Source organism: Polyergus mexicanus, unplaced genomic scaffold, assembly GCF_030449975.1.
Source record: "Polyergus mexicanus isolate NDT 795.1 unplaced genomic scaffold, iyPolMexi1.0 SCAF_7, whole genome shotgun sequence".
Lineage (NCBI taxonomy): Eukaryota > Metazoa > Arthropoda > Insecta > Hymenoptera > Formicidae > Polyergus > Polyergus mexicanus.
Window position 1 is genome coordinate 533,551 of NW_027223327.1, and position 26,586 is coordinate 560,136.

General features: G+C 36.6%; 3 protein-coding genes across 4 annotated transcripts in view; 2 read left to right on the forward strand and 1 right to left on the reverse strand.

Moving 5' to 3' along the window:
• The first annotated feature begins 555 nt into the window (after positions 1-555).
• Positions 556-5,759, forward strand: Bcat (Branched chain amino acid transaminase). Its single transcript, XM_070298875.1, has 7 exons — positions 556-1,059; positions 2,192-2,299; positions 2,385-2,594; positions 3,195-3,425; positions 4,535-4,841; positions 4,973-5,127; positions 5,231-5,759. Exons 1-7 carry the CDS (start codon positions 1,039-1,041, stop codon positions 5,420-5,422), a joined length of 1,224 nt encoding a protein of 407 aa, XP_070154976.1. The 5' UTR covers positions 556-1,038; the 3' UTR covers positions 5,423-5,759.
• Positions 5,760-6,685: 926 nt separating this feature from the next.
• LOC138935082 (elongation factor-like GTPase 1) overlaps positions 6,686-26,586 on the forward strand; it is a 30,817-nt gene continuing 10,916 nt past the window's right edge. The window contains exons 1-4 of one of the 2 annotated variants that reach the window (XM_070299427.1): positions 6,686-7,172; positions 7,448-9,970; positions 10,238-10,360; positions 10,444-10,592. In XM_070299427.1, coding sequence (XP_070155528.1) covers positions 7,455-9,970; positions 10,238-10,360; positions 10,444-10,592 — 2,788 coding nt within the window. In that variant the 5' untranslated portion in view covers positions 6,686-7,172; positions 7,448-7,454. Of the gene's footprint in view, positions 7,173-7,447; positions 9,971-10,237; positions 10,361-10,443; positions 10,593-26,586 lie in introns of those variants that run through there. The other variant, XM_070299428.1, reaches the window with a different exon arrangement.
• Positions 11,335-25,401, reverse strand: Dsx-c73a (doublesex cognate 73A). The gene is made up of 6 exons (XM_070299430.1): positions 25,208-25,401; positions 21,314-22,049; positions 13,232-13,486; positions 12,241-12,391; positions 11,777-11,899; positions 11,335-11,683 (listed from the first exon to the last, which is right to left on the reverse strand). The coding sequence occupies exons 2-6, from the start codon at positions 21,929-21,931 to the stop codon at positions 11,601-11,603; spliced, it is 1,230 nt and encodes a 409-aa protein (XP_070155531.1). The 5' UTR covers positions 21,932-22,049; positions 25,208-25,401; the 3' UTR covers positions 11,335-11,600.

Sequence of the window (26,586 nt, forward strand, 5' to 3'; positions counted from 1 at the left end):
TCGTCGTTACATACGTATGGACGACGATGTTACGTTGCGAAAGATAGAAATAGGATCAACAATCAGCAATTTAGCATACGACATATCATTACTAAAATATACTACACCGTCAACTTCTTAGAAAAATTATAATAAAATGGGATATATTGCGTCGGTCCTACGGACCACGCCTTCGTAAATATATATCCGTGCATTTTTGAAGAATCTTACGACAGCTTATTAATAATAACACGCATGTTGCTCCTCCTCCTCCGCTTATCGAAGGGAGCTAGCCGATTATCAACATGTTTTTAATGCCCCGTTCGTGCGCGAGTGAGCTTGTGCCCTGACGCAATTTTTCCTCCCCTTTGCTATGATCGCGCGATGCCGCTGTTAATGCAACATCTCCTTCTCCATCCATTTAAAATTGTTCCATTTTGCCCCCACTCATCATTAAAGACCATCGACAAGCGTAGTGATTCGATTAGGAAGAAAAAGAGGAAGCTGATTCTCTCCTTCCATCTATCTATTGCCCCCTCTTGTGCGCTTCGTTAATAAATAAAATATTAACCAGCACTTAATTCGAGCATGCCGTATTGTGATCAAGCTGCCGAATCAACAATCAGTGAACGAACAAACGAGCGAGCGAGCGAGCATTCTACACGAATAGAAAAAAATACTTATTTTTTTATTCGGCAACATCTCATAATCACTGTAACAATGCAATTCATCAAATTTAACAATACTTCAAGAGACCCGAGCTTTTTCAGTTTTTGATCGAAACCTCTCCACTTTTCTCATCGCTCGTCAACGTTCACTCACCGTGAAAACTAGTGACTTAACATAGACGATATACGGCTTATTTCATTTCCTAATCTCTTTTGGACGAGATCTTCGTCTGGGATATGCGTGCCTAAAAAACGCGCGTGAAGAAACTCGAGTTTTCGTCCACGTAGAATGAGCTGCGAGGATACTTAGGGCAGCATAAACGAACAGCAACGATTGTGCATTTCCTGTTGATCGTCTTTCTACACACGTCCGTCAGATATTCAAATCAATATGGTTCATCTACGGCGCAAAGTAAGCAATATACCTTTACAATTATGTATATTTATCCCTCAACGAGATCGTCGCCTCGAAAGATTTTTCATGGCAATGCGACGCGATCCGTTTAAAAAAAAAGGAAAAAAAATGAAATTTCTCGATCAAACAAGATTTTTAACAAAAAATATTAATATTATTTCGTAAAATGAGAAATTAACACAAAGATTATTCTTTTTCTGCATATATTTTTCTCGACCTTCCTTCGCATTGTGTCTTTTTTACAAATTTTATTTTTAAACATATAAGCTAGATTTATGTAATAAACCTTGCATTTTTGCAATTGTCACGCAACACTACTCGTGCTCTTCGTTCTAATTCCAATTTAACAGTAAATATCTGTCTTATTTAAATTAATTAGACTTCTTATATACGCGAGAGTTACGCGCGCGCTGAATTAAAATAATTAAATATATAAAATACATATTATAGATAGATTATTTATATTATATTATTATATATTTTCTTTCATATTTTGCATTAATTTATATTAATATGCTTGCGTCTTCTTCGTTGCGTAATAAATCATATCATCAATGAAATATATAGATCTAAACACTTGTTACGAAATACCTGTTTTCAGCATGATAACGAAATAGTGACATCAGTTTCTGTTGAAATAAATTTGTTCGATAACAATTTAATCTAATTAGCGAAAGCAAGCAGTTTATTAGAAATTAAAAAAAAAATCAAACAACAATTTTATATTTTTATACATCTAGTCGAATATTAACTTAATTTGTAATTTAAAGGCGATTATATTAAGTGATACTTGCAAGATTTTATTAACAAGAATAAAATTATTAATTTTTTATCGTTTGATACATGAAAAAAAAAAAAAGATTAGATTAAAAACAACAAATTACATATTGGAACTTTGCTATATTAGCCCCTTACTAGATGAATTGATCATCGATTAAGAGTTAAAGTTAAACATTGATCAAAGTTGCTTCAACACAAATATGCAATATTTAGCTGTTATTTATATCGATAAATACGTAAAATTTCAATATCTTTGAATATTGTTTAGAATTTCTGATTTCTCGAAATCGTTTATGCATCTGTTCATCATAGATATAAATTAATGTATGTTTATTGTATATTCATATAGATTTTATCTTTTGGAAATTTCGTTAATCAGCTGCAACAAAATGTAAAGTGGAGCTCTTCCTTAAAAACTAAAGATAAAAATTCTGTACAACCACAACGTTCTTTCAAGGTATTTATTTTTCACTATAATAATATTTGAACAGTTTATATGTAGTACATATGAGAGTAAAAATATAATTTTTGTATATTTGCAGTATGCAGACTTATCAGTTCATCTTGCCGGTCTAGATCAATTAAATCCTAAACCTGATGTTAAAGAACTTTTATTTGGCAAATATTTTACCGACCACATGCTTAAAATACATTATTACGAAAGCATGAATGGTTGGCAAACGCCAGAAATTATGCCTTTTGGAAACATAACTCTTCATCCGGCTGCAAAAGTATTTCATTATGCCATAGAGGTATATACATAATTTTATATATTTGATTTTATTATATTATAGATAATTGTGTAAGATTAAAAAAATTTTATCTTTGATAGATTTCTTTTATTTTAACGAAAAAAATATTGCTTATCTAATTAAAGAAAAAGAGGAATTGGCATCTATTTTTCCTTTATAATTTATATAGTATATAATTTAATAGCTGTGTATGTGTGTTTATAATATCAATGGTGAATTTCTAATTTTAATAACGTTTGTTGTTGACCCTTTTAGTAGGAAGCATGATTTATAAAATAATATTATCTTTACTGTGTTGTATTGTATACGTGTAATCGAGGCTGATAAGCTTTCTTTTATCAGATAAAATTACAATGAAGAAATATATCTTGAAATATCCTTTATCAAAAATATTCAAGCGATCAAATCAAATCATGATTCTGAAGACTATTGTGTTACCATCTTTGTACTACTAGACTCAAAATCTAAAAAAATGTGTTTAAAATTGTAAGATATATATATATAAATTATTAGACTTGTACTGATATCAGAGAGAAGAAAAACTCTTGTTATATATGCTTTAGTTTGGCAATAGTAATACATGTATAAATCTTTCTTCAGTTATTTGAAGGTATGAAAGCTTATAGAGGTGTTGATGGCAAAATAAGATTGTTTAGACCAGAGCTAAATATGGAGAGAATGAATAATTCAGCAGCGAGAATTGGTCTGCCCCCTTTCAATGGTGAAGAATTAATTAAGTGCATTAGCAGATTGATTAGTATAGATCAAGAATGGGTGCCACATTCTACTGCCTCTAGTCTTTACATTCGTCCTACGTTTATAGGTATTGATGTAAGTACCATTTTGTATTTTATTATGGACGTTTGAGAGAGAGAGAGAGAGAGAGAGAGAGAAAGAATAATAAAAAGTAACATGAAATACTATATAACGTATTCTGTTATAGTATTTAAAATTTAAATTTGCGTTATATCTACGTCATATTTTACAATATATAATGTAATGCATATTTGTTTGTACATTAAATACCAAATAAACGGTATCACTTATGTCACATACGTCATCACGACGTTTGCTATATGTACATGAGAATAATCATTAGGTCTTGAGAAATACCTAATGATAACACTTGATAAATCAATCTTTTGTTGACGCGTGCTCACATATATATTTATATATATATATATACGATCGTGTTTATATAGATATAGTTTTGAGTTATTATAAGTATATTTAATATATACACACACGAGAATTTTTTCTATCTTTTTTTTTTTTTTTTGATAGCTTTGATGTAACAAACGTAATTTTTATGTATTAATCATAATTATCATATGCGTGTTTTAGAGTTTTTATCATATGTATATGCAATTGAGACTAGTTACTTTTTATTATTATTATTAAAATAATATATCATATGAATAACTATATATGGCAGTAATTTCACATGCAAAATCTTTTTGTTTTTCAATTTTAAACGTTCTGACGGAAAAATAAGTTGCCTCAGAATATTTGTGTTGAATTTTATGCTTAGATAACATCCAGAGAAACTCCTTCTCTTTTTGTTATCTATCATAGACTATAAATAAATGATGTCTAAGTTATCTACTGTATATTAACGATTTTCTTGAAGCATGATATTATTTAATGAAATTAATGCTGATGCAATAATTTTATGTTTATATAACAGCTGATGCAATATTGTAATTAATCTCATATCTTATACGAATATATAACTATATATTTATATATAAAATAGTACACACAAAAATATAATTTTGAAATAATAATAAAAAATTTGTAACGTTATATATTTATATTAAAATATTTAAAAAATATACATTTTAATAAAAACACTTTTGATTATATAATAAAAATTATTTATAATTCTAAATTTTTTCATAATCTAGCTTAAACATACATATTTTATGTTCCTTTAACAGCCTACACTTGGAGTTGTAGCCTCGGACTCGGCTTTACTGTATGTTATCATGTCTCCAGTCGGATCTTACTTTAAAATCACAAAGCAGCGAGGGATTTCCCTACTTGCGGATCCTAGATATACAAGAGCATGGCCAGGCGGTTGCGGTAATTCTAAATTAGGCAGCAATTACGGACCTACGATTCATGTGCAACGGGAAGCAAATGAAAAGGGCTTACACCAAGTACTTTGGCTATACGGAGAAAATCATGAACTCACAGAAATCGGCGCTATGAACATTTTTATAGTTTACATAAATGATAACGGAGGTAAAAAGCGTTTCTTTGCGATCTGTATGTGTGTATTATAAAACACTTGTTTATAGAAAAATTGTCGACGAATTATTTTAACAATACAATCTTCAATTATTATTTCTAACATCTTTTTTTATTTCTTACAGAAAGAGAATTGCTCACACCATCCTTAAATGGCTTAATCTTACCCGGAATTGTGAGACATTCGCTTCTAAGTATAGCAAGACAATGGAACCAATTTAAAGTTTCGGAGAGATCTATCACCATGAAAGAAATTATACGATTACTTTCAGAGAACAGAGTAAGATTTACACGCATATATGTAGCTTGTTATTTTTTTTATATTGTATATATATAATGATCTTATATTGTTCATTTTAATCATTCCTTTTTTTTTCGCATAGCTGTTGGAAATTTTTGGAGCAGGCACAGCAGGCATAATCAGTCCCGTATCTCGTATTGAATTTCTGGAACAAGAGTTGCATATACCGACGATGAATCAATCTGAACCAATTTATCAAATGCTTAGAGAACATTTACTGGATATACAATACGGTGTTATACCTAAACATCCATGGAGTTTAATCGTCAAATAAAGTACAAACGACAAAAAAATTGCATGCGAAATTATTTGATTTTTTCGAACTATATATTGAACATTATATTTATAAAACATATAGCATCTTTATAATTATGATGCGCAGAATGTGAGTTAAATTATAATATTTATTTATATTTACGAAATATTATATATCGCGTACGCTTCTATAAAGAAAGCCTTCTATGCCTTCTATTTCTACTTTGAATTTATGTTGTGTGTTTAAAACTCTTTATTTGACTTACTACATTGTAAAAAAAATGTGTTATCTTTTTCTACAAAAGATAATTGCATGTAAATTTTATACATAATGTTAACTATTATATATAGATACATAGAAACATATATTTATATACAGATTTATTCGCATTTTTGTGTATATCTTCAATATATATGTTTTTAGTATAATTTTATTATCTTTCTTTTTTTTGTGTTTATATATATATATACATATATGTGTGTGTTAGCATACATCTTGATCGGTTACAAGCACTCGCATTGGCCGATGCTTACAATTAGAGATTTTTATTACCTTAAACTCTATTGATCAATCGCAGGGTTCTGCGTCCAATCGGAACATGAGCAAATAGATGTTACTCATCTATTTATACTATGTCTATGGTTATAGAAAAATATATCTCCCGCTCAATGTAGAGCTTCTTTGCGACTGCCACCCCGTATATTATACAAACGCAAATGGTCTGGAACAAAAGTTGGTTGAATTATTTCCATCGCTTGCGGTAAGCGAAAAATCTTTTTTCCTCCCCTTCTTTTATCTGTGAATAATATCGATGCGAATGACACATGTCCGTCTGATTTCTCCTCGTATCATGTATATTAAACAGATAGTATTGCGGATAAAATTATAATATTACAATCTTTCGCAGCTTTTTTCACAAGCTGCGCTTTATTTCTCGATGTTTACTACGTTTCTTTTGTCAGACATCTAAAGTCATTGAATTATATAGATATTATATAATTCGATATTTGATATAATTATAGATTATTTTTTGAATTATATATATATATATATATAGGTGTTCCATTTAAAATGTCAACATTTTGTTATTATCGTAATTATATGATGATAATATGATAATATATATTATAAAGCGTTTATAATTGCAAAAATATAATGTACTGATATGATCGTTTCAAATATTAGAAAATTCAAAATTATTATTCTATCACGCGCAATGTGAATCGCACGTTCTCTCTGCGCGTGCGCATTCTAAAGCAATATGGCCGTGCTCAGCTGCGAATTTAGCTGCATTTAGCGGATATTACTCATTACTCGTTTGAGATTCGTGTGAGGTACGAGCTTAAAAGTCGTATCTGATCAAAGACGCGGATCGTTAGCGCATATTATCTCACAGAGAATCGATCACACGAGGAAACACGCAACGCGAAACGAGCGGGAAATTACGGCGCAGTCACATTGATGCGCACCTAACCTCTCGCAAGTGTCAATCACGTTTTCTGTCCCAGCGAGCCGCTGCTCGAGCGTGTCGCGCTCGCACATCGACGAAAAGAAGAGATCCCGCACGTGCTTGTACGCACGTTCTTGTTCCCCGTGTGTGTTCTATCGCGCCGATAACCGATGTCCGCTGGCATGTTCCGCGCGACGAAAGCGAGGCCATTCAATCTGCGATACATCCTCGCGTTCAACGAACCTTACGCACTTTGTTGGAGACAGAATAGAGTGAAATAGTGTTTACTGCAACTGCATACGTGAATGTGCGATCGAGGTTCGAGATTAACTTATTTTTTATAGATATAGTTTATATATCCCCTATTGTATTTATATTATACGTGTGCGACACACTCGCCCATTGTTCATTGTTATCACAATCTGCTACTATTCGACATTGCACATAATATAAAAGCATATATATATATATATATATATATATATATGTATACATATATATATACATATATATGTATGTATATATACATGTATACATATTTGTATTATATATACACTGCTCAACGTTTCGCATTTTCCTATTATTCTATCTAGCTTAACGATGCGCTTTATCAGTGTTGAGAAACTGAGCGAAATTCAGAATGATGCTACACGTATCAGGAACATATGTATACTGGCACATGTCGATCATGGGAAAACAACCCTAGCAGATTCTCTCGTTGCGAGTAATGGCATTATTTCCAACAAATTGGCTGGCAAGCTTCGATATTTGGATAGTAGACCAGATGAGCAGATACGTGGAATCACAATGAAATCCAGTTCCATAACGCTGTGTCACGTACACAATGAAACAGATCATATAATAAATCTAATCGACTCTCCAGGACACGTAGATTTCTCCTTTGAAGTTTCAACAGCAGTTCGACTCTCCGATGGAGCTTTTATCGTGGTCGATGTAGTGGAAAGTGTATGCCCTCAGACACGCAGCGCCTTATCTATATCATATGTCGAGGGTTTAAAACCTATTTTAGTACTTAATAAAATTGACAGACTCATTATAGAAATGAAATTGACACCATTAGATGCCTATGTTCGTTTGACACAGGTTTTAGAGCAAGTAAATGCCATTATGGGTGAGTTATTTGCAAGCGATGTTATGGAGCGTGAAGAACGAGAGGAAACAGTTACAGTTACATCAAATAAGGTAAACGAAAGAGATTTAGCTGATTGGCAGTCGGTACTAGAAGAGATAGACGACTCAAATTTATATTTTTCTCCTGAACAAGGAAATGTTCTTTTTGCTAGTGCAATAGATGGCTGGGGATTTGGTATAAAGGAATTTGCTAAAATTTATTCCAACAAATTAGGATTTAGCGAGAAGATCTTGCGTAGAACATTATGGGGAGATTTTTATATAAATAACAAAACAAAACGAATCATGAAAGGAGCTCAAGAGAAAGCCAAAAAGCCGCTTTTTGTACAATTTATTTTGGATAATATCTGGGTGTTGTATGAGACCGTAGTGATACGAAGAGACAAGGATAAATTGCCAACTATGGCTCAAAAGTTAAATATCAAATTAACAACGCGAGACTTGAGACATACAGATCCGAAAGCGCAATTACAAGCACTTTTCTCGCAGTGGCTTCCTCTGGCAAAGACTTGTCTTGATATGGTATGCGAGAAGGTGCCAGCGCCATGTAACTTAACCGATGAGAAAATTGAACGATTGATAAGTGGAAACAACGACTTCTCTGCTGTACCTCTTGAAACGCAGCGACTTAAAACAGCATTCTTATCGTGCGATCCATCTCCGGAAGTACCGATTATTGTATTTATATCAAAAATGTTTCCAGTGGAAAGAGACATGCTACCTGAAAATAGACCGAAATCTTTAACATCAGAAGAATTGGCACAAAGAAGAGAAATTGTTCGACAGAAGCATGCGGAACAACTGGAGCAAAAAAGTATTACCGAGAATCATCAGAAAAATACATACAATTCGGTTGTCTCTCATAAAGACATGAAACAGGAGGATGTGACTGATGATAATTCGGACGGCGCATTAGTAGCCTTCGCTAGAATATATTCGGGAATTATCAAGAACGGAGACGAAGTATTTGTTTTAGGACCGAAACATAATCCCAACGTTGCCCTGGAACGCGAAAAGGCGGGCGAAAAAGTGGATACGTCACTTGTGCTCAAAGATTTGAAACCCGGAAGACATATCACGAAGGTGACAGTAAGTAAATTGTACATTCTCATGGGAAGAGAGCTCGAAGCTGTGAGCAAAGTTCCAGCAGGTAATGTCTTCGGAATCGGCGGCCTCGAAGAACATGTACTAAAGAGTGCGACACTTTCAACTACGATCGCTTGTCCTTCTTTCACGGAGTTAACTTCGCTCGCGGTTCCCATTCTACGAGTAGCTCTTGAACCGAAGCATCCGAATGACTTGCCCAAGCTTATCAATGGCTTAAAATTGTTGAATCAGGCGGACGCTTGCGCCATTGTTCACATGCAAGAGAGCGGTGAGATTGTTTTGAGCACTGCTGGTGAGGTTCACTTGGAGAGATGTTTGGAAGATCTCAAATTGCGATACGCAAAAGTCGATATTAACGTATCGGATCCAATTGTGCCATTCCGCGAGACTATAGTGCCGCCTCCGAAACTCGATAGGGTCAACGAAACGATCGAGAAGAAAGTGGAAGAAGGAAAACTCGAAATTTGGACATCAAATCGGCAGTGTTACTTCGAGATAGACGCAAAGCCTCTTCCAGAAAACGTAACGAAATTATTAGAGAAGAATACTAATTTGATAAAACTGTTGGATAGTTATTGCAATAAAGGCGTAGAAAGAAATGGAGAACGCGAGAATTTTTCTGGTGAAAATCAACCGAATGAAAGATCTATGTCCGATAAAAAGCAGAAAGAAGCGAAAATCTTTAAGAACAGCTTGGAGGCAGCTTTTCTCGAAGCAGGATGGAAGGATAATATATTAGATAAAATATGGTCGTTTGGGCCTCGAAAATGTGGACCGAATATCCTATTGAACGAGACCGACTATAAGCAAAAGAAATACTGGGAGCAGCAAGCAACAAACGACGATTCTCGAACGATGTAAGTATTCTTTAAATATATTTTTAATTCTTTAAAAGTATTTTCAACGCAACATTTTTTTATTTTTATTAGAATGGATAAATCTTTAAAATCGTTACAATAAAAAAGTAGTAATTTACTGTGCAATATACGTATAGCCAATAATATTTTGACGATATACATATAATGCATAAATATTAGATAAGACAAACTTTGACTATTCTCTCCTTTGTTGCTGAGATTTGTTTCAAGTAATAATAATATGTGTTGGGGTTGCAATTATTTCAGATACGACAGCAGCTTAGTTAATGGATTTCAATTCGCCACTTTAGCTGGTCCCTTATGCGAGGAGCCTATGATGGGCGTCTGCTTCCTTTTGAAAAAATGGGAAATTTTTGACACTCCACAAAGGTAAATATGCATCGATAATTTTAAAACAAGATTTATAATGGACATTATATTCGCGTGGCTAACATTTATGCATAATGTTACAGCGATTCTGGTGGTCAAAGCCAAGGACATCTAAGCGTTCAGCTAATGTCGGCATGTAAAGAGGCTTGTCGACGGATTTTTAGCCTGCGGCATCCTCGATTGATGACAGCAACATACAGTTGCAGCGTTTTAGTCAACTCCGATGTTCTCGGTGAGTAATAATATGCGATATTACACCGATAAGAATCCGTCTTGTATATGGTTTTATGTATTCGTATAACCTCATTCGAAAGTACATGTTTCTCCGATTTTCTTTTAAGTCATGCAGAGCATGACTAACATGTTGTCATACAAATATATGCGCATTAATGTTTTTCTCTTATCTACGAGAGACGGATTATTGTCATAGTGAATCGAATTTGAATTAGGAATACAGGCGGAATAATATTTGATATATTTTTATGATTGTCTTATTTGATAATGAGAGAGAGAGAGAGAGAGAGAAACAGAATGAAGATGTTTTCTAGACACAAGAATGCATATGTTTTCTATGACAGAAACTCAGGTACCATATATTTCTATCTTTTTTGTTAAATAATGCGCCATTAAACAGTTCTTTACATTGTTACGGAAAGCAAAGCCATTCGTCTTCTTTGTCGTATCGTTAATCAATTTGTCGGAGTTGTGTATCGTATATAATTAATCGCGACAACTCTCATATTACGAACATCTCATATGAATGTAGAAATCATAGTATAATGAATAATAAATACAATGAATAATTAAGTGAAGATGATAATACAAATCACATAGGCGATTTCATCCTACCGTATCTACTAATTCTCGCGCGGGCACACTGGTGTATAAGTATTTGCAAAGTTTTTAATTAAATTAATTACAAAATTAATTTTTTGTATATTTTATTCATTCTTATAATCATCATTATGCGCAAAAATAAAATTATTCGTATATTTAACAAAAAATTACAAAATACATAGAATAGAATTAATAAATAATTAGTATGAATTATATCATTTTTTGCATCCAGGTGCCCCCGTTCGGAAATTAAAAAAGCGTAAGAGTACTAAGAGGAAAACGGAAAGGGAATGTAGAATTCGAGCGAGGAATAGCTCGAAGAATTATAAATATAGTAGCGTTATTAATTAACGTGTAAATTCGTCGATGGCAGAATATGGGACGGAACGTTGCATCGTGTTTGCTATTCCCATAAAGACGGCGTTGTCATCAGCTGTCGCACCTTGTGCCAAGGGAAACGTGGTTTCTCTTCGTTCTCTATGTGACCTAATAAGAGATCGAAATGATATCAATTGCAAAATTTATATCTCGGATAAAGCCTCAAAGTATAATATTATATAACGTTTAGAATGTACATACTTGAGATGCTGCGCGAATATCGCAACGGTCGTCCTCTTCTGTTTCCCTGCACGCACATCATCCCGTATACTCGAATGCCCGGAACGCTAGCATAAGTCGGTTGATCGTGACTCATAGGTCCTTCTACAAAAGAACACAAGATGTAAAAGCATAAAAAATTACACGTGAATTAGTAACTTTTCTTCTTTGTGAATTTTAAAAAAGTTTGGTAGCTATGTATTTCTATTATAATGAAATTATTCATTAGAATTAATTATAATAATTTACGAAAATGTAAGAAAGACTCTCTCTCTCTCTCTCTCTCTCTTTCTTTCTCTCTCTCTCTTTCTTTCTTTCTTTCTTTCTTGCTTTTTATATCATTTTAAATCTACGTATCAATTCTTAATTATGAGATCCATTGAACTTTCTTCAATATTGAAATTGTAAATTAATTAAGCGGAATTTTTGGAATGATTCTCACTTACCGAGTATGTTTGTATCGGGACATCGGCATATCACGAGATAATGGGACTTTCCCGTACGCACGTTCTGCAGCGCCAGTAGAGACCAGTCTCTCGACGCTCTGCATTCTCGCATCTCGGCAACCGGCTCGCACGTTTTTACTAAGGTCAAGGCCTGAAAAGAGTACGAAGGCAATGAGCGTCATCGTTTTACGAGTCTTTCTTAATCAGATATATACCGTGTGTGTTTGTGTTATATATATATATATATATATATATATATATATATAATCCCGTTGGAAAATAAATATGCATTACATAGCGTTATAATGAACAATTTAAGGAGATGAAAATCGAAAATATTATCGCGAATGCGATCGATATGTTTGGAGATAATCATTAATTATGGATTATTTCTCGTAAAAATATTGCTAAGATCTTTCTTTATCGCAAAATTAAGATATATGTTAAATTTTATGGTATGTTATAGTAATAAAATTACAGTGATATTGAAATTGGATGAAAGTCATGTACGTGAAAGCAAGGTCGAAAGCAAGGGACTATCGTATCGAATAATTAAACTCGTTTCTCGGATTTCTGCGATAACTGTCTTTTCGAGCGATGATTCTTCGGTGTGCAAGTCACGGTTAAAACACGAACGAAAGTGAACGAGTTTTTTTCTCGCGGCGGGAAACTCGTGTTTAAGATCATCCGAGCCGAGTCGGTCATACCGGGAATGGCGTCTTGTATAGATACCGTTTCCGTGACAACTCGATGTCTTAAGTACTACAAAAATACATAATATTAAAATTATTAATAATTGATTAAGTAATATTACAATTATTAACAATAGTTTTATAAAATCATGCCTTTATCAAAACGCGCAAGTGATGTCGGATTCTCGAGTCTCTATCCCTCGTAGTAAAAAATCGACGATATTATAGAACAGCTGAGAGAGATGGTCTTCTTTTCGATTTTCTCGATCGCCAAAGAGAGTCGGAAAGTTTTCACAAACCTTGGTTCGCGGATCGGTCACCAACTCGGTCGTGTGTAGATCGTCGCTGTCCAAGGACGCGCTGCACGGATCACGGTGTCGTCCGGGACAGGCGCAAAGCGGCTGCGTAAAGTTTAATCTGACGTAAACGGCGTTGCACACTTGCTGGACCGCGCACTCCGGCAGCAGGTAGATATGCTGATTGTGCGGATAGTAGTGATACCTGGTCGGTTCCTTAAGCGCCGCGCTGGCCCCCTCCGGCAGTCGTACCCCTGTCTTCGAAAAAGATTGCGTACTTTGGCAGCGTCATGTAATCACGCCGTAATAACATATCGCGCGATTAAGAGATGTCCGGATCCGATTTTTCCGAGCTACAGCTAATTACAGGGTTTCTTCTCTTTAAAAGGTATCGAATTCTTTCGTCGATTGATACGACTGTTATCGGGTTCGCGTTCGTTTAATTCTTTCGTTTATATGTTTGAATTACGAATGGATGCGATTTCGAGATATTTTCTAAATATAATTTCCTTTTATAATAATAGATTCTCTAGCCAATTTTGAGATTTTTTTTTTCCTTTTTTTTTTTCTTCTTTCTTGCAATTAGGGAAAAGGCATCGATAACTTTCGAGTTACAAACGATTGAAAAAAAAGGACTTCTCACAAACTTTGTTCAAAAGATTAAAATTACATTCTTTAATTTCAAGGATAATTTATTTTAATAAAATTTTAATGTTCAAGGCTTAAATACAAAATATATGACAGAATTGAAAACTTGCATATAATGACTTTTTTCGATATTTTTGCAAGGGAAAATCGATTTTAAATTGGTGAGAGAATCTGCTATTAAAAGGTAGAAAGACTTACAATTAGTCTGATTATGAAAATGCTCTTATTTCAATTGTGTCATTACATTTGAATCAAATCAATACATCGTTACCGTAGCATGATTCCGCGGTAAACGAGATTGTATGTGGTATACAGTGCTTCATTAGCAATGTTTCTGTATTACATAGACGATTATGCGGCATCTTTTCACTTTTGCAATTCACACTTTTCCTTTACTGTTTCACGAACAATTGACGCGACATATGTAGATTATTAAAAGGAAACTTAACTTTTATTCCGATATCGATCCAATTTCGTGAAATGTCAAGATTATTAAAAGAACACGTGTATTGTCAAAGAATTAGGCGTCAATATTGGATGCATCATAAAAATTTCTCACTTGTTAAAAAAGAAACACATTGTCAATCGCGAAATGATTAGCTTGTAAAATGGCAAATCAGTTTCTCGTGAAATATAAATGTTGGATATCTATTTCGGAAGAACACCGTCTGTACGTATCGATCGCGTGATGAAAATTGTTAGTAGAGAAAGGAAGCGAGCTACGGAGAGGAATAAGATGAGGCAAAAAAGAAAACGGACGGAATTCTCGGAGTGAGAGAAAAGAGAGGCCGGACAGACAGGTAGAACGCTTGGCAAATCAATGGGGGTACACCGGTACAGAGGATGGTTCGTACGGATATCCATCGCCGATCAACTTCCTGGAACGTGAGACTATGCTCGAGAAGCGATAGCCTTCCTCGCCTTTGCCTGGTCTCGCTTTTTCTTTACTGTGTATCATTTATCTCATTTACTGCACTCGAGTCACAATCATCTCGTTCGATCTCGTTTCTTAAAAAAGCTCCAGGTCCAGAAGAGAACGACGATATAAATAGCTTTACTCGCTTTATCGTGAATTTTGTTACAAACTATGGGAAGCTATCAGGTTTTCTTTTTAAATTAATATTAATGTAATTCTCAAAAATTATTAAACACCGGTTGAGAGAGAAATTATAGGAAACGATTAACCCTAACTTCTTCTGTATATTTTAGAAATATATAAAGAAGTAAAATGCTCGCGAGAGAGGGTGGGAACGCAAAGAATGCGACTGTTAATTGTCATAATTTTAGCCCAGAAAAATCTGTAACGAATAAAAAAAAATCAGGTATTCTCCCCTCTTTTCCCCCCGATCCTGCGAATTTCGATCTTGATCGCGGTTCTGTTATAAACGATCGGTTTAGTATATGAATGTAGGAAAAATGAGGACGGTTCGCGGAAAAATACTGGCAAAACTCTGAAGCTCGTTTCAACGAGGAATCCTCGACTTACTTGGTGAACTTTGCCTGTGTTTCTTTCATTTCCGACCATGTTGACCGTGCGACATAAATCGCGCCGATCGTAATCGACGGTGGTGATCGGCCCAAGTTCATCCGACTTTGTATCTCTTATTCTCCGGTATCGAGTTGACTTGACCCCAGAGAGGCGTAAAAGCGTCCGACTTTAAAAATAATGTCATCGCGTGCTGTATATAATCCACCACACGTAGCACTCGGGCTACGAAACGCTCGTTTATAAAGCGGTCGTTGACCGAAACGCGATCGCATTCCCTCGAGTTCTCCGGGGTCACTCTTTACGCCGGGTTTACTCCGTGCGATTTCCTTGGAATTTTGCGATACTCCGTTTTCTTTTTTTCATCATCTCGCTTCTTCACTCGTATTTCCGTACTTCGGTATTTACTCGTAGGAAAGTTCACTTGCGTTCGTTCGAAAACATCACGGTTTTGATAAGCGATGAAATGAGAAAGATAAGTCTGAATGGCAAAGCCAGGTGAAAGAAATAACGACGATCAAAGAGATAGATGATACGATCAAAATTGCGGTAACTTTATGAAAAAAAAATATTTTCTTTGATAATTAATTAATAGCTAATATAGTTATACATAATATGATAATTGTCTATAAATTATTGAAATGATTGACAAAAAGAAAATACAAATATAAAAACACAATAAAGTTGTTTAAAGTGACGAAAAAGTTCCATAATAGAAAATAATCACATCGTTAAAATTATTATTCGAATACTACACTTGTATCTTTCTTTCTTTCTTTCTTTCTCTTTGATGGTGTTCACTTCTCTTTTCTACGTCGTAGAAGACGCTCATAAATAAAACTTTGTCGACGAATCGCGGTGAGTATTAAAACGGAACCGCTAATTGATTTGCCGTCTTTGTTCTGCCTAAATACAGAATCACTATCCATGGACAAATATATAACACGAAGTAGCACAGAGTGAATCGATTAAAGCTAGACGCGAATAGGTCGTGGTAAATTGTCCGTAGCGATACCGGCCTCTATCCTGTCATCGCCCCTTATCCTTATCTTTTTCTTCCTCGTCGCTCTTTTCTTTTATTCTTCTTCGCATTTTCTTTTCGTCTCGACATCGTCACGTTCCACTACCGATATTAGCACCGGCTGATCCGTTTGCGTCACGACCGTGAACGCTCGCCCTCCTTTCGCCGTTTGTAGATTCGTCCAATACATCTTAAGATGCAAGGTGCATCGATGATCCTCGCAATATTATTCGGACATGCTTGTCTCAGCGAGCGTGAAGGAAATGGATTTTTCAAGCAGGAAAAATAATTGGTCGAGATAATCGATGAATTATAATGTGAGGAACGAATTAAGACCGATTGAGATCAATCGCGTGAATTCGCGTCATAATGAAATCTTTAATTTGGCGATTTTTTTTTTTTTTTGCGCGCGAGGAAAATAAAGAAGAATTATTATACACACATTGCCGCATAACACGTTATTGTTTTGATACACTGTCATATTGTTATCATTCGTACGGCGAAGCTCGAGCCGGTCGGCAGCGGCACGTGTCGCTCCGTTTGTCATCGCATTATGTTTCGAAAAACGTACGATCAATTATTACAATTTGCGATTAACATTTTTTTTTCCTCCCATAGTCGGGTCGTATACATGTATATAAATTTTTTTTTTTTTGTTTGTATTTATATAAATAATTTTTAAATAAAATTGTATGTGTGCGTACAAGGATATAAATTCAATAAATCAATTGAGTAAATTAAAAAAAAAACTATATTTCTGATACTCTAATTCCACATTATTCTCATGTTGCAGTTGCATTTACTATATTGAAAGAAAAAGATTCTTAATGAGGTTATCGCGAAAGTGTCGAGAAATCTGGTTAGGATTACGGTTGTAAATATATCTCAAGGTATACAGTTGTGTGTAATTCGCAATGTTCGTAATTGAAACATCATTCGTTTAAGAATTAGATGGTCATTATCTGACAAGTTTAATTTCTGCGGTTGTAAGTCTCGGATATCGTAATATTCGTCGTGACGAATCCTCGCGGATGCCACGCGTTTCCGAGAGATTCTTACAATACAATTATTAACCTTAGTGGAAAAGAACCCAACGGTTCGTTTACCGTTGCGCTCTTTTCATGGTTGTTTTTGTTAGATTAAGCGTCTGTGTGTGTGTGTGTGTGTGTGTGTAGAAACGCCATCACCTATCCAGTACTATTATTAATCGCGCACGAAACGGCAACTATCATTGCTTCAATTGTCACATAGATGAAGATTTTTTTATATTTCTTTATATTTTATGAAATGAATGGTGGGGAAGGAGTAGTATGCGAAATTTTCGTAAGAATGTGACACATTTCCGTCATCTATTTTGCTTGCTTCAATTAAACACATGTTTTTCTCCAACGAGAAATCTTTAAATATAAAATTATTTTTTTCCTTTCATGAAATGTGTGCGAAACTAATAAATATCAGATATTTTGAATGTAAACTGCGGCAAAAATATCATCGTCGAATGGTATTCTTATCAGAGAGAGAGAGAGAGAGAGAGAGAGAAAGGGGGAGGGGGGGGGAGAATTTTTAATCGCGAGATATTAAAAAAATATGAAAATATATATTAAAAGGACAGAAAAATATTTAAAAAATAAAAAAAAAATAATGGGGCGAATTTAATATTATCCCTATTATTCTTCAATTCGATCATCTTCTAATTTTGCGATTATTCATTTCGTCATCGCGCTCGGAAAAACTGTGTTAGAGCAACAAGTCCGTTACGCGCGTAACTCGGAAGCGTGCGTAGCGAGGGCAAAATTCCTATTCGGGACCGTTAGTGAAGTTCTCTATTTCTATCTCGCTCGTGCTATCGTACGCTAATGCGGCGCGAGCCGTCGACGTTGAAAGGCCGGTCGTAAGTATCGGCGGGATACGCTCGCAATATCCCGATACGGAACAGTAAACAGATCCAGCATCTCTGAAATGCTATTCGTAAGATAGAAATTGACGATTTTGTTACGAGGGAGGAGGGGGGGGGGATCCTTATTTAAGGATCCGTTTTAAAGCGAATCCGCGATCTAGAGAGGTAATAAATTCGTATTATATTTTATAGGAAGCGTTATTATTCTCGGATCTTAATAGGCTCTCGTTATTTTTTTCAAACTAATTACGCAGATATATAATCTGATATCGCCCTCCTAAAAACACTTGGAAAGTTCCATAATAACGCACATTTTATAACTCGCAGCATAATATTTTGTACATGGAAACTTTTATCGCGTGTGCAAGATGTTTCATCCTTGGCATTTTATACCGCTAGCCAGGGGTAACATCAACCAGGTGTTTGTCTTCGATAGAAGATTCAGATTAAGCAAGACACTTGGCTCGTTTTAACGCGTGTTACCTCGATCATTTTTCATTAAGAAGAAAGTATTTACGATAACAATAATCGCGAATAATGAATTCATAAAAGAAAATATAACAGACGGAACGAAAATCGGGGTTATAACGCAGTAAACTGAAGAATTTAACCGCACGTGTTCAAGACACACGATTGTTACCTTTAGTTTAGACATGCGTGACTAATGCATGCGTGTACATTGTAATAATGGTCTCTCTGACCAAGCGTGCTTCCTTTTTACGATACTGTATAAATGATCGAAGAGACTTGTCTTTGAAGAAATATGTCATGGAATTAGCATTAACTTCGCATTAAAAAAATGCGCTCCTCGCTTTTTCCCCACCCCTATAAAAAGAAAAAAAAAAATTACAATATTTCCGCCCCAGTGACGATATCCAATTCCCATACGCTAGAAATCGGTATTCGTCGACGGTACGTTGCACGCGAACAATTCCCAGCGATTTTCCATTCGATATTGAATGAATGGTGCGACTCGTATCACCTCAACAAACCCCTCATTACAGGTGGAATCCTTCTTCCTCCGCGCACATTGTATGTTTATTCGTACCAGTTTACCGCAAAACTTTACCGCGTGCCAATTAAGTCGAAGTCTCAAATCGGCCGGTTTTCACCGACGTCAGTTAATTTTATAATCGCGATTCATAAATATTGTACTTGTCCGTTTTTTTCTTCAGTATCGGTAACTGCCTATATACATGTAGAGGAAGCGAGTTCAATTAATCATGGGTAATTAAAGCGTTAATAAATTAAACCGGTTAATCGAATTTTCTCTTCCCGTTTCTTCTATCGTATTATAAGTATAAGAGAAGTGGTTGCGATTTATGAGCAGAAAAGAATCAACGAAATAAAAGTTAATTAAATTGACTTTTGATTAGATTTATATTAAATTTAATGTTGAAAATACTTTGCTTTGTTCGAAAATAAAATATATTCCGATGCGATGAAAGAAATGTAACGTGTGACGCGTTGTAAATGTATTTGTACAATTCGAGATAGCGTTTCTTTGCGCGATGTATATCCTTTTTCTTTTACGCTTTCGGCAAGGCGGTGTAACGTATAGACAAATAATTCCCATTAGCCGAGTTATTATCTATCCAATTTGCCGTCATTTGTGCGGTTATTATAGATACGTTAGAATACTTAATCGTTATCAATGTGATCCCCCGCTCCGTTATGCGCGCGGCGTATTTACCGTATTCCATGGAAGAAAATCATCCGCTCGTAATCAAGAAACGCGTTATATTCATTCGCTTATTTGATCGCAAATGACTGAACGGTGTATGACTTTCGTATACATCATCGGTATATATCGCCGTTATCTCGAAAGAAACGAGAGGAAGAAAGAGAGAGGAAAATCATGTAAATTAGAGCCAATTGCTTTACCGAGCAGAAAAAAAATTTCTCCCTTCGGTTATAAAAGATTCGCCCGAGATGACCCGATTGCCTGATCGCCTCCTCTTGCTTCATCGCGAACGAAGAAGCGAAGCAACGTACGTATGGTATACGATGTACACACGATTAACTTGGATAATTACGACGTATCCCGGGCGCCCAAGTATCTCGTATCTCGTATCGTACTCGAATACCGATTTACTTTCTCGTTTTTGTCATTTCGCACGTGCACCCATCTACTCGTTCACTCGCGTCACTTGCAGCACGTAGAGCTGCATATTCTCTACATACGGAAGAGAGATACGTACGAAGAGGTGCATACGCTACTTTCTCGGTCGACCTATATGCGATTTTTTTCCTCAAACCCCATACGATCCTCCACGATGGCTGTATAACTCGAATCTGGGTGCCTTTCTATCGCGCATCATCGGATACACGCTTTTCTGCGCTCCTTTAAAGTAGGGGAAGCGATATGGGATTTTTCTATTAAAATAGAAAAAAGAAAAAAGGTAAAATTTGTTTAGCTTACGTTAAATCCAATACCTTTGACAATATCTAGGATGTTATCTTATATTCTGTTTCTTATCTCTTCTCGATCTAATTGAAATTTAATTTGTAAGCTGTAATATATTCACTCCGTGAAACGCGAATGAACAACAACGAAAGCATTTCTACGTTGGGTTTTACATCGTTATTTTCTCGCAAGACTTGTTCATTTATCTCCCGAATGATTTCTGATTTTCTTAGTGAAATTCGCCAAGTTGCGAATGACACGCTACTTCAATCTTTAACGCGTTAAACCGTATGAAACGTCGTTGACGTTTCGAAAATCATTGCGTCGCATTGCGTTTCGGTCTATACGTCGCGGAACGAACGCGTGTAAGGACAAAATTTCTGCGTGAAATTTTGTAAACTTATTGTTAGTACGCTGGTGCGAGATCGACTAATGTACGATATAATTCAATTGAAATTCGATATCCTGTTGGCGGTTCTCCGTCAAATAATTACAAGCGGGAATTTGTGCCGGGATAGTTGAAAACGGCGGTTTTCGAGACAAAAGCGAATAATACGAGGCACACGACTGCAGCCGGATAGACGGAACAGTCGAAGAGCCCGGTCATTCAGGATTAATGCACTTACCTCGCTCGTGTAATTTGTCGTCAGCTTGATTTGCGGTCTAATCTTGCCGGGCGACTCTCGCGTTTCCTTGGCCGATGTTAAAGGTACGGTCGTCGTGACATCGGCGACAGCGGAGACTGCTGATTTTCTCAACGACAACACCGTGGCCGCGGTGTGTTGAGTGGGCGAGATTATTCTCGGCGATGTTTCGGTGAAGGCGGGATTCGAGCCTGGGTTCTGCGGGTCACCGGAGATGGTCGCGAGGCTCGCCGAGATCGTCGTCGTCGTCGTCGTCGTCGTCGATGTCGTTGCGATTGGCGTTGGCAAGATCGTCGGCAGCTTAAGCATCGTCGTGGCGGATGTTACGGCGGTTGCCGTTGCCGTTGTCGCGATCGAGGAAGGCGACGATGAATGTAACGTCGCGTTCCTTACGGTGTACGGTAGCGTCGCGTTGCCTGTAATCGGTCTCGAGACCGCCGTCGTCGCGGTGATTACCGAAGCGTTCTTGACAGGTGTGATCGGCGTGGTCTTCTTTCCTTTAACCGAATCGTCGGGTCGACCACCCTTCGATGATGACGCCGGCACGGCCGACGCTATCATCAGCAGTGCGAAGAAAACGCAACATTGGACGGTCCGCATTCTTGACTCTCGATATTACGGGAATAAATTGCTTCCGCTAACGTATGTTCCTTTTTCCCTCCGAAAGTAATCCCTCTTATCGTAAGAGCTAACGAGGTTTCCTAATATCGCTTAGAACCTGCGAATAATAAAGGAATCATACGTTAATAACTTATCGAGATGCATATGGTGTTCGTGTCTTTAGGAATTGTCTTTCCTACGCTATATTTGAAAACTAAAAATATTTTAAAGGCAAATAAAGAGAACGCGTGACGCGACATTTTCACGTTTCAGCTTTCTTATTTGCGTGTCGAATCTTTTTGTATTAAATTACATTTTTATTTCGCATTTAAAAAATCATCACTCTCACTTTTCCGTTTCGATGTCGTCGAATGAGGAAAAGGATTATAGATCGCATATCTCTGCGGTTTCTACAGATTATGTGATGCGATAATATAAAACGTAACACACATCTACCATTACTCGTTATCCAAGGCAATATTTATTGTCTTAACAGGTGGAATACTCTCTCTCTCTCTCTCTCTCTCTCTCATAATTAATTAATTAATTTGCATATGTGCAAAATTTATATTTTACGAAATACGGAAATTGGTCCAAATATCAAGTTTATCTCGAGAGAGAGAGAGACGATAGTTTTATCGAAATGTTGCAATCTAATCGCGATATAATGGATCGTGTTTAGCTTCCATGGAATGTATACAAAATATTCTGCAATTGTAGCATCTTTTCTTTCACCTGTTCTTTAATGACTTCAACGCATTTATCGCGTGACTTTTATTTTCGATTTCCATTTAAATAAGCCGATTATTTCTCTCGCTCTGGAAAAATGATTTATGTCGACACGTAGAAATTAGACGCGGACGAGGAAATATAACGGGGGAGAAAGAGAGAAACGCGCGCATTCGTTTTGCTCGTCTTTCTGAACGTTCACGCATTGGTCCATGGCGAGCTGACCACTTCTTATCCGCTTCCCGACCTACGTATTTTCCTTTCACGTGCTCGATCCTGTCTTTCGCTGCAGCGATTATCGCACGTTTGCCATACGACACTCCGGTGAAATTGGGTCATTCGGTATAAACACCGCCTCAATACGAGCCGTTATCTCGTTGCATTTGCAAGGCCGTATCAAACCGCGCGCGCGCGCTCCGAGCATCATACGTTTGACATTACGCATCATTAGAATATATCTACGTAATATGCATATGTATCTCGTGCTGAATATACGATAGAGAAATATTTAACGGAAGTGAGAACGCGACAAGGAATGAGATACGCATCGTTTCGACCGAGATGACTATTCGCGTAACGACGTGATAAACGTGATACTGATTAAATATAATCGATGAGCTTGAAAAGCCTATCGCGTATATAAATTACGTCGATGCATTCCTCTACCGGACGTAATATAAACCCGGAATGAATTTTTATTGCACAAATATGTCTAGATTTATTTCCAATGAATAACATTATTTATCGCACGTGAGAAATTATCTTCTATTTCTCCGACCCGCGCCTTCCGCTATAACGTTCCCTTCCGTCACAGGGTGAACCGCACGATGTTTCTAACGAACAATGAGTTTCCGCGCTTAAACCGCAAACGAAGCTCTTAAATGTCCGCGACATCGGGTATGTTTACGCGAACAATATAGTAATTAGATTATTTTCTTAATGGAGGGCGGCGAAAGAAACGGTCTAAGAGAGGTCTAAGAGGAGGCGAACGGGTGACGAGAACACAAAAGAGACGGTGAATTCACGGTCGTACGTTTACACGTGTCACGATAGTACGACTCGCGAGAGAGAAAATAAAACTTAAAATTGTACAATGTTAATATGTACATATTCGAAAGTTTTGACGTATTTAAAAGAGAAAAAGTCATTTCTATCCAATTGACGATTTGATTTATATTCGATACCGCATTGGACGCGAGCGGTGAATAATTTCGCCGCTTAATCGAATAACGAGCATTAATTCTCTCGTCGGAGTAAAGGGAAGGAAATTTGTCGGATTAATGAGACTGAAAGGAAAGCCGGGTCGAAAGTGCGCGATTAGTGCTGGATATAAGTAAGTCCGAGAGGATCTCGTAAAATTCTTTTCGCGTTCGCGTTTGCGTTTTATGTTCGCGCAGTTCAAGAGACGCGACGAGAAACAAAGGAAAACAGATCCGCGACGATTCGCCGACGACGACGACGTTACTGTCTAACGGATCTTTGATTTAAATTAGCTTAACGTGTTATGGTCCTTTCCCTTGTCCTCGTGGTTCATTGTAACGTAGTTACATCATTCGCCACAGTGAGATCGCGAATGATCGTGATATGAAAGAAACGTACGTCACATGTTAAGCTTTCTTCGAAATAATTCGAAAGACCGGCTTATACGCAATTAGCTGTGTTGATTTATTCTTAGAAATATAAAGTTGAAAGAGTAAGCCGAGAAACCAGTGTCTATCGCTAATGTCAAAGTAAAATGAGATTTATTTCTCGAGAGAGTATACTTTGTTTCGCAGATGATTCGGTCATAATAATGTATCATCCGCTCGTCCTCTAAAGAGCAAGGAGGCTAAAGAACAATATTTCTCGAAGGTTCTTCGAGACATTTTCGTATTTGAGATAAGACATTCAATGGAGAATACATCCACTGCCCCGATTCGTATCGGTAGTGCTGGTTGTTGGACATGTTCCATAGATTATAACGGAAATACGAAGAGCGAAGAGGCGATCGGAGAATGTATTGCTTCTTCTAAAAAAATATCTATCTAGTTTACGTGGCGGAATTATCGATGTCGAATGAATATCATAAATTATATCATTCGCAAATAGAGCAAATAAAAAAAAAGACATTATTTGTTCTCCATTCCTTTTCAATTATATTAATTCGCATATTCCACAATGTTGCGCGAATTTATCGCATTGATACGATAGTAAATATCATTTATAGAAATAATACTTAGCGTCGTGGTGCGATCATCCCTTCGTATCTATAAAAAAAATAAAACGATAGCAATTGTTTTATTATCAAAGTGCAATAAATTAATAAATACCAATAAACATTATATAATAATAATATAAAATGATAGATATTCTAATATATTGACTTTTATAGAAACTAGAGGAAAATAAAAAGAGTATTATAAATTTATACGGATATATAATGAATAATATGTATTCGTTTTCAAAATGATGAGTAGACGTCAATTCTCGAACAATACCAAGTATGACGTGTCGTCGTCTCGTGCGCGCGCGTGTATTAATATTTAAATTGAAAATATGATTTCGTACCTCGTGCAGCGCGTAAAGACGGACTGACCCTCGACCTTGACTTTCGTCCTCGCTTCGCTTCGACCGCGACCTCGGTAGCGATCTCGACCGCGATCCCTGATAGGAAAGAAGGAAGTTGTACTCCACTCGACAAGCCGGTAGAGACCAATCGGTTTTACAACATCCAGCGTCTGCGATCGATCTAGCACCTGCTTGTCTCTCGGTCGATTCCCTCTTAAGAAATTGTTCGCACTATAACAATCGAATACGCGGGATATTCTGGACCGAACCGACACCCAAGATCGCGATGACAGTTCTAGTACTCGATAGCGCCCGTGTTCACCCGCTCTCCCGCCTCCCTCGTTATTTCGTGATGAGCTGTGCCCTGGCTGCTATCGTGAGTTTCTGCGCAGAGGCTGCGGTGAGATGTGAGGATGAAGGAAACTCGCGAGATGTAAGATTGTTTCGGGGTTTGCGCCCGACTGTGGCCTCGCGTAGGACGCTCCGTGCCTATGAGTCCCCGCTAGTCCCACTTACCAACCAACCAGAAACTGCTCGGGTATACTCGGCAATCCTAAGCTGTGCATCTCCACCAATCCACCTTCCACTTCTTCCTCCGCTTTGCGTCTTGTTCACTTCGCATATACATAGGGTTCGCGCACGTCCGAGATTTACTTGTGCTTTTCGTTCTTTCGGCGCAATGAAAGAGACGAGCGAACGAGTTTCGCAGCTGGAACCAATTGATTTCGCTAAGAATCTTTAATCAACCGCGAATACATCTTATGATAGACTGTTGATTGATTTTAATAAATTATCAGAGAGAGGTTTCTTTTTTTTTTTTTTTTTTGTTTCTGCTAGTTGGAGAAATTAATATCTAGATAAAAATTATTCTTAAATAGCTGTCGATTATTTCGCCTATTTGATCTGAAAAAAGTCTAGATTATTATACTGAGATTTATTGCTGTGCTACAACTAAAATCGCGCGTATCTCTTCACCTTACGAATTATACGCGAAAGAGCAAACCTCGCGATTGTTACTTCCCGTCTTGTCGACGGGCTCTCGCTTTATCGCGACTTTTTGATCGTAGACATGGTCGAGTAGCACATTGAGTACATGGCCTTTCTCCAAAGATCGAATGCGTATTCTTCTCGACTTGGCGATGCATCTCGGTGAAAGTCTGCGGCTATCTATTATATATTAGACATGAGATTGATTTGACATAAACGCTAATCATTGTCTGCGGTGCAACGTGAGGGAGCTATTCGGTTACAATTTGCGCGTTGTTCCTCCTGAAGCAATAACAGCAACGAGAAAGGCAAGAAATGAGATACTCGACACGAGATACCGATATCGATTGTATTCTATTGGGGACATGGCACCCAGCCGACCACTGGGAATC

Excerpts from the sequence above, each read along its gene's own strand:
- Dsx-c73a (XM_070299430.1), bottom strand. The coding sequence starts at position 21,931 with ATGCGGACCGTCCAATGTTGCGTTTTCTTCGCACTGCTGATGATAGCG. Across the intron at positions 12,392-13,231 it reads TGACCGATCCGCGAACCAAG|GCCTTGACCTTAGTAAAAAC; the intron begins GTTTGTGAAAAC and ends TACTCTTTTCAG. Across the intron at positions 11,684-11,776 it reads ATATTCGCGCAGCATCTCAA|GTCACATAGAGAACGAAGAG; the intron begins GTATGTACATTC and ends ATCTCTTATTAG.
- Bcat (XM_070298875.1), top strand. The coding sequence starts at position 1,039 with ATGGTTCATCTACGGCGCAAA. Across the intron at positions 2,300-2,384 it reads AACCACAACGTTCTTTCAAG|TATGCAGACTTATCAGTTCA; the intron begins GTATTTATTTTT and ends GTATATTTGCAG. Across the intron at positions 5,128-5,230 it reads GATTACTTTCAGAGAACAGA|CTGTTGGAAATTTTTGGAGC; the intron begins GTAAGATTTACA and ends TTTTTCGCATAG.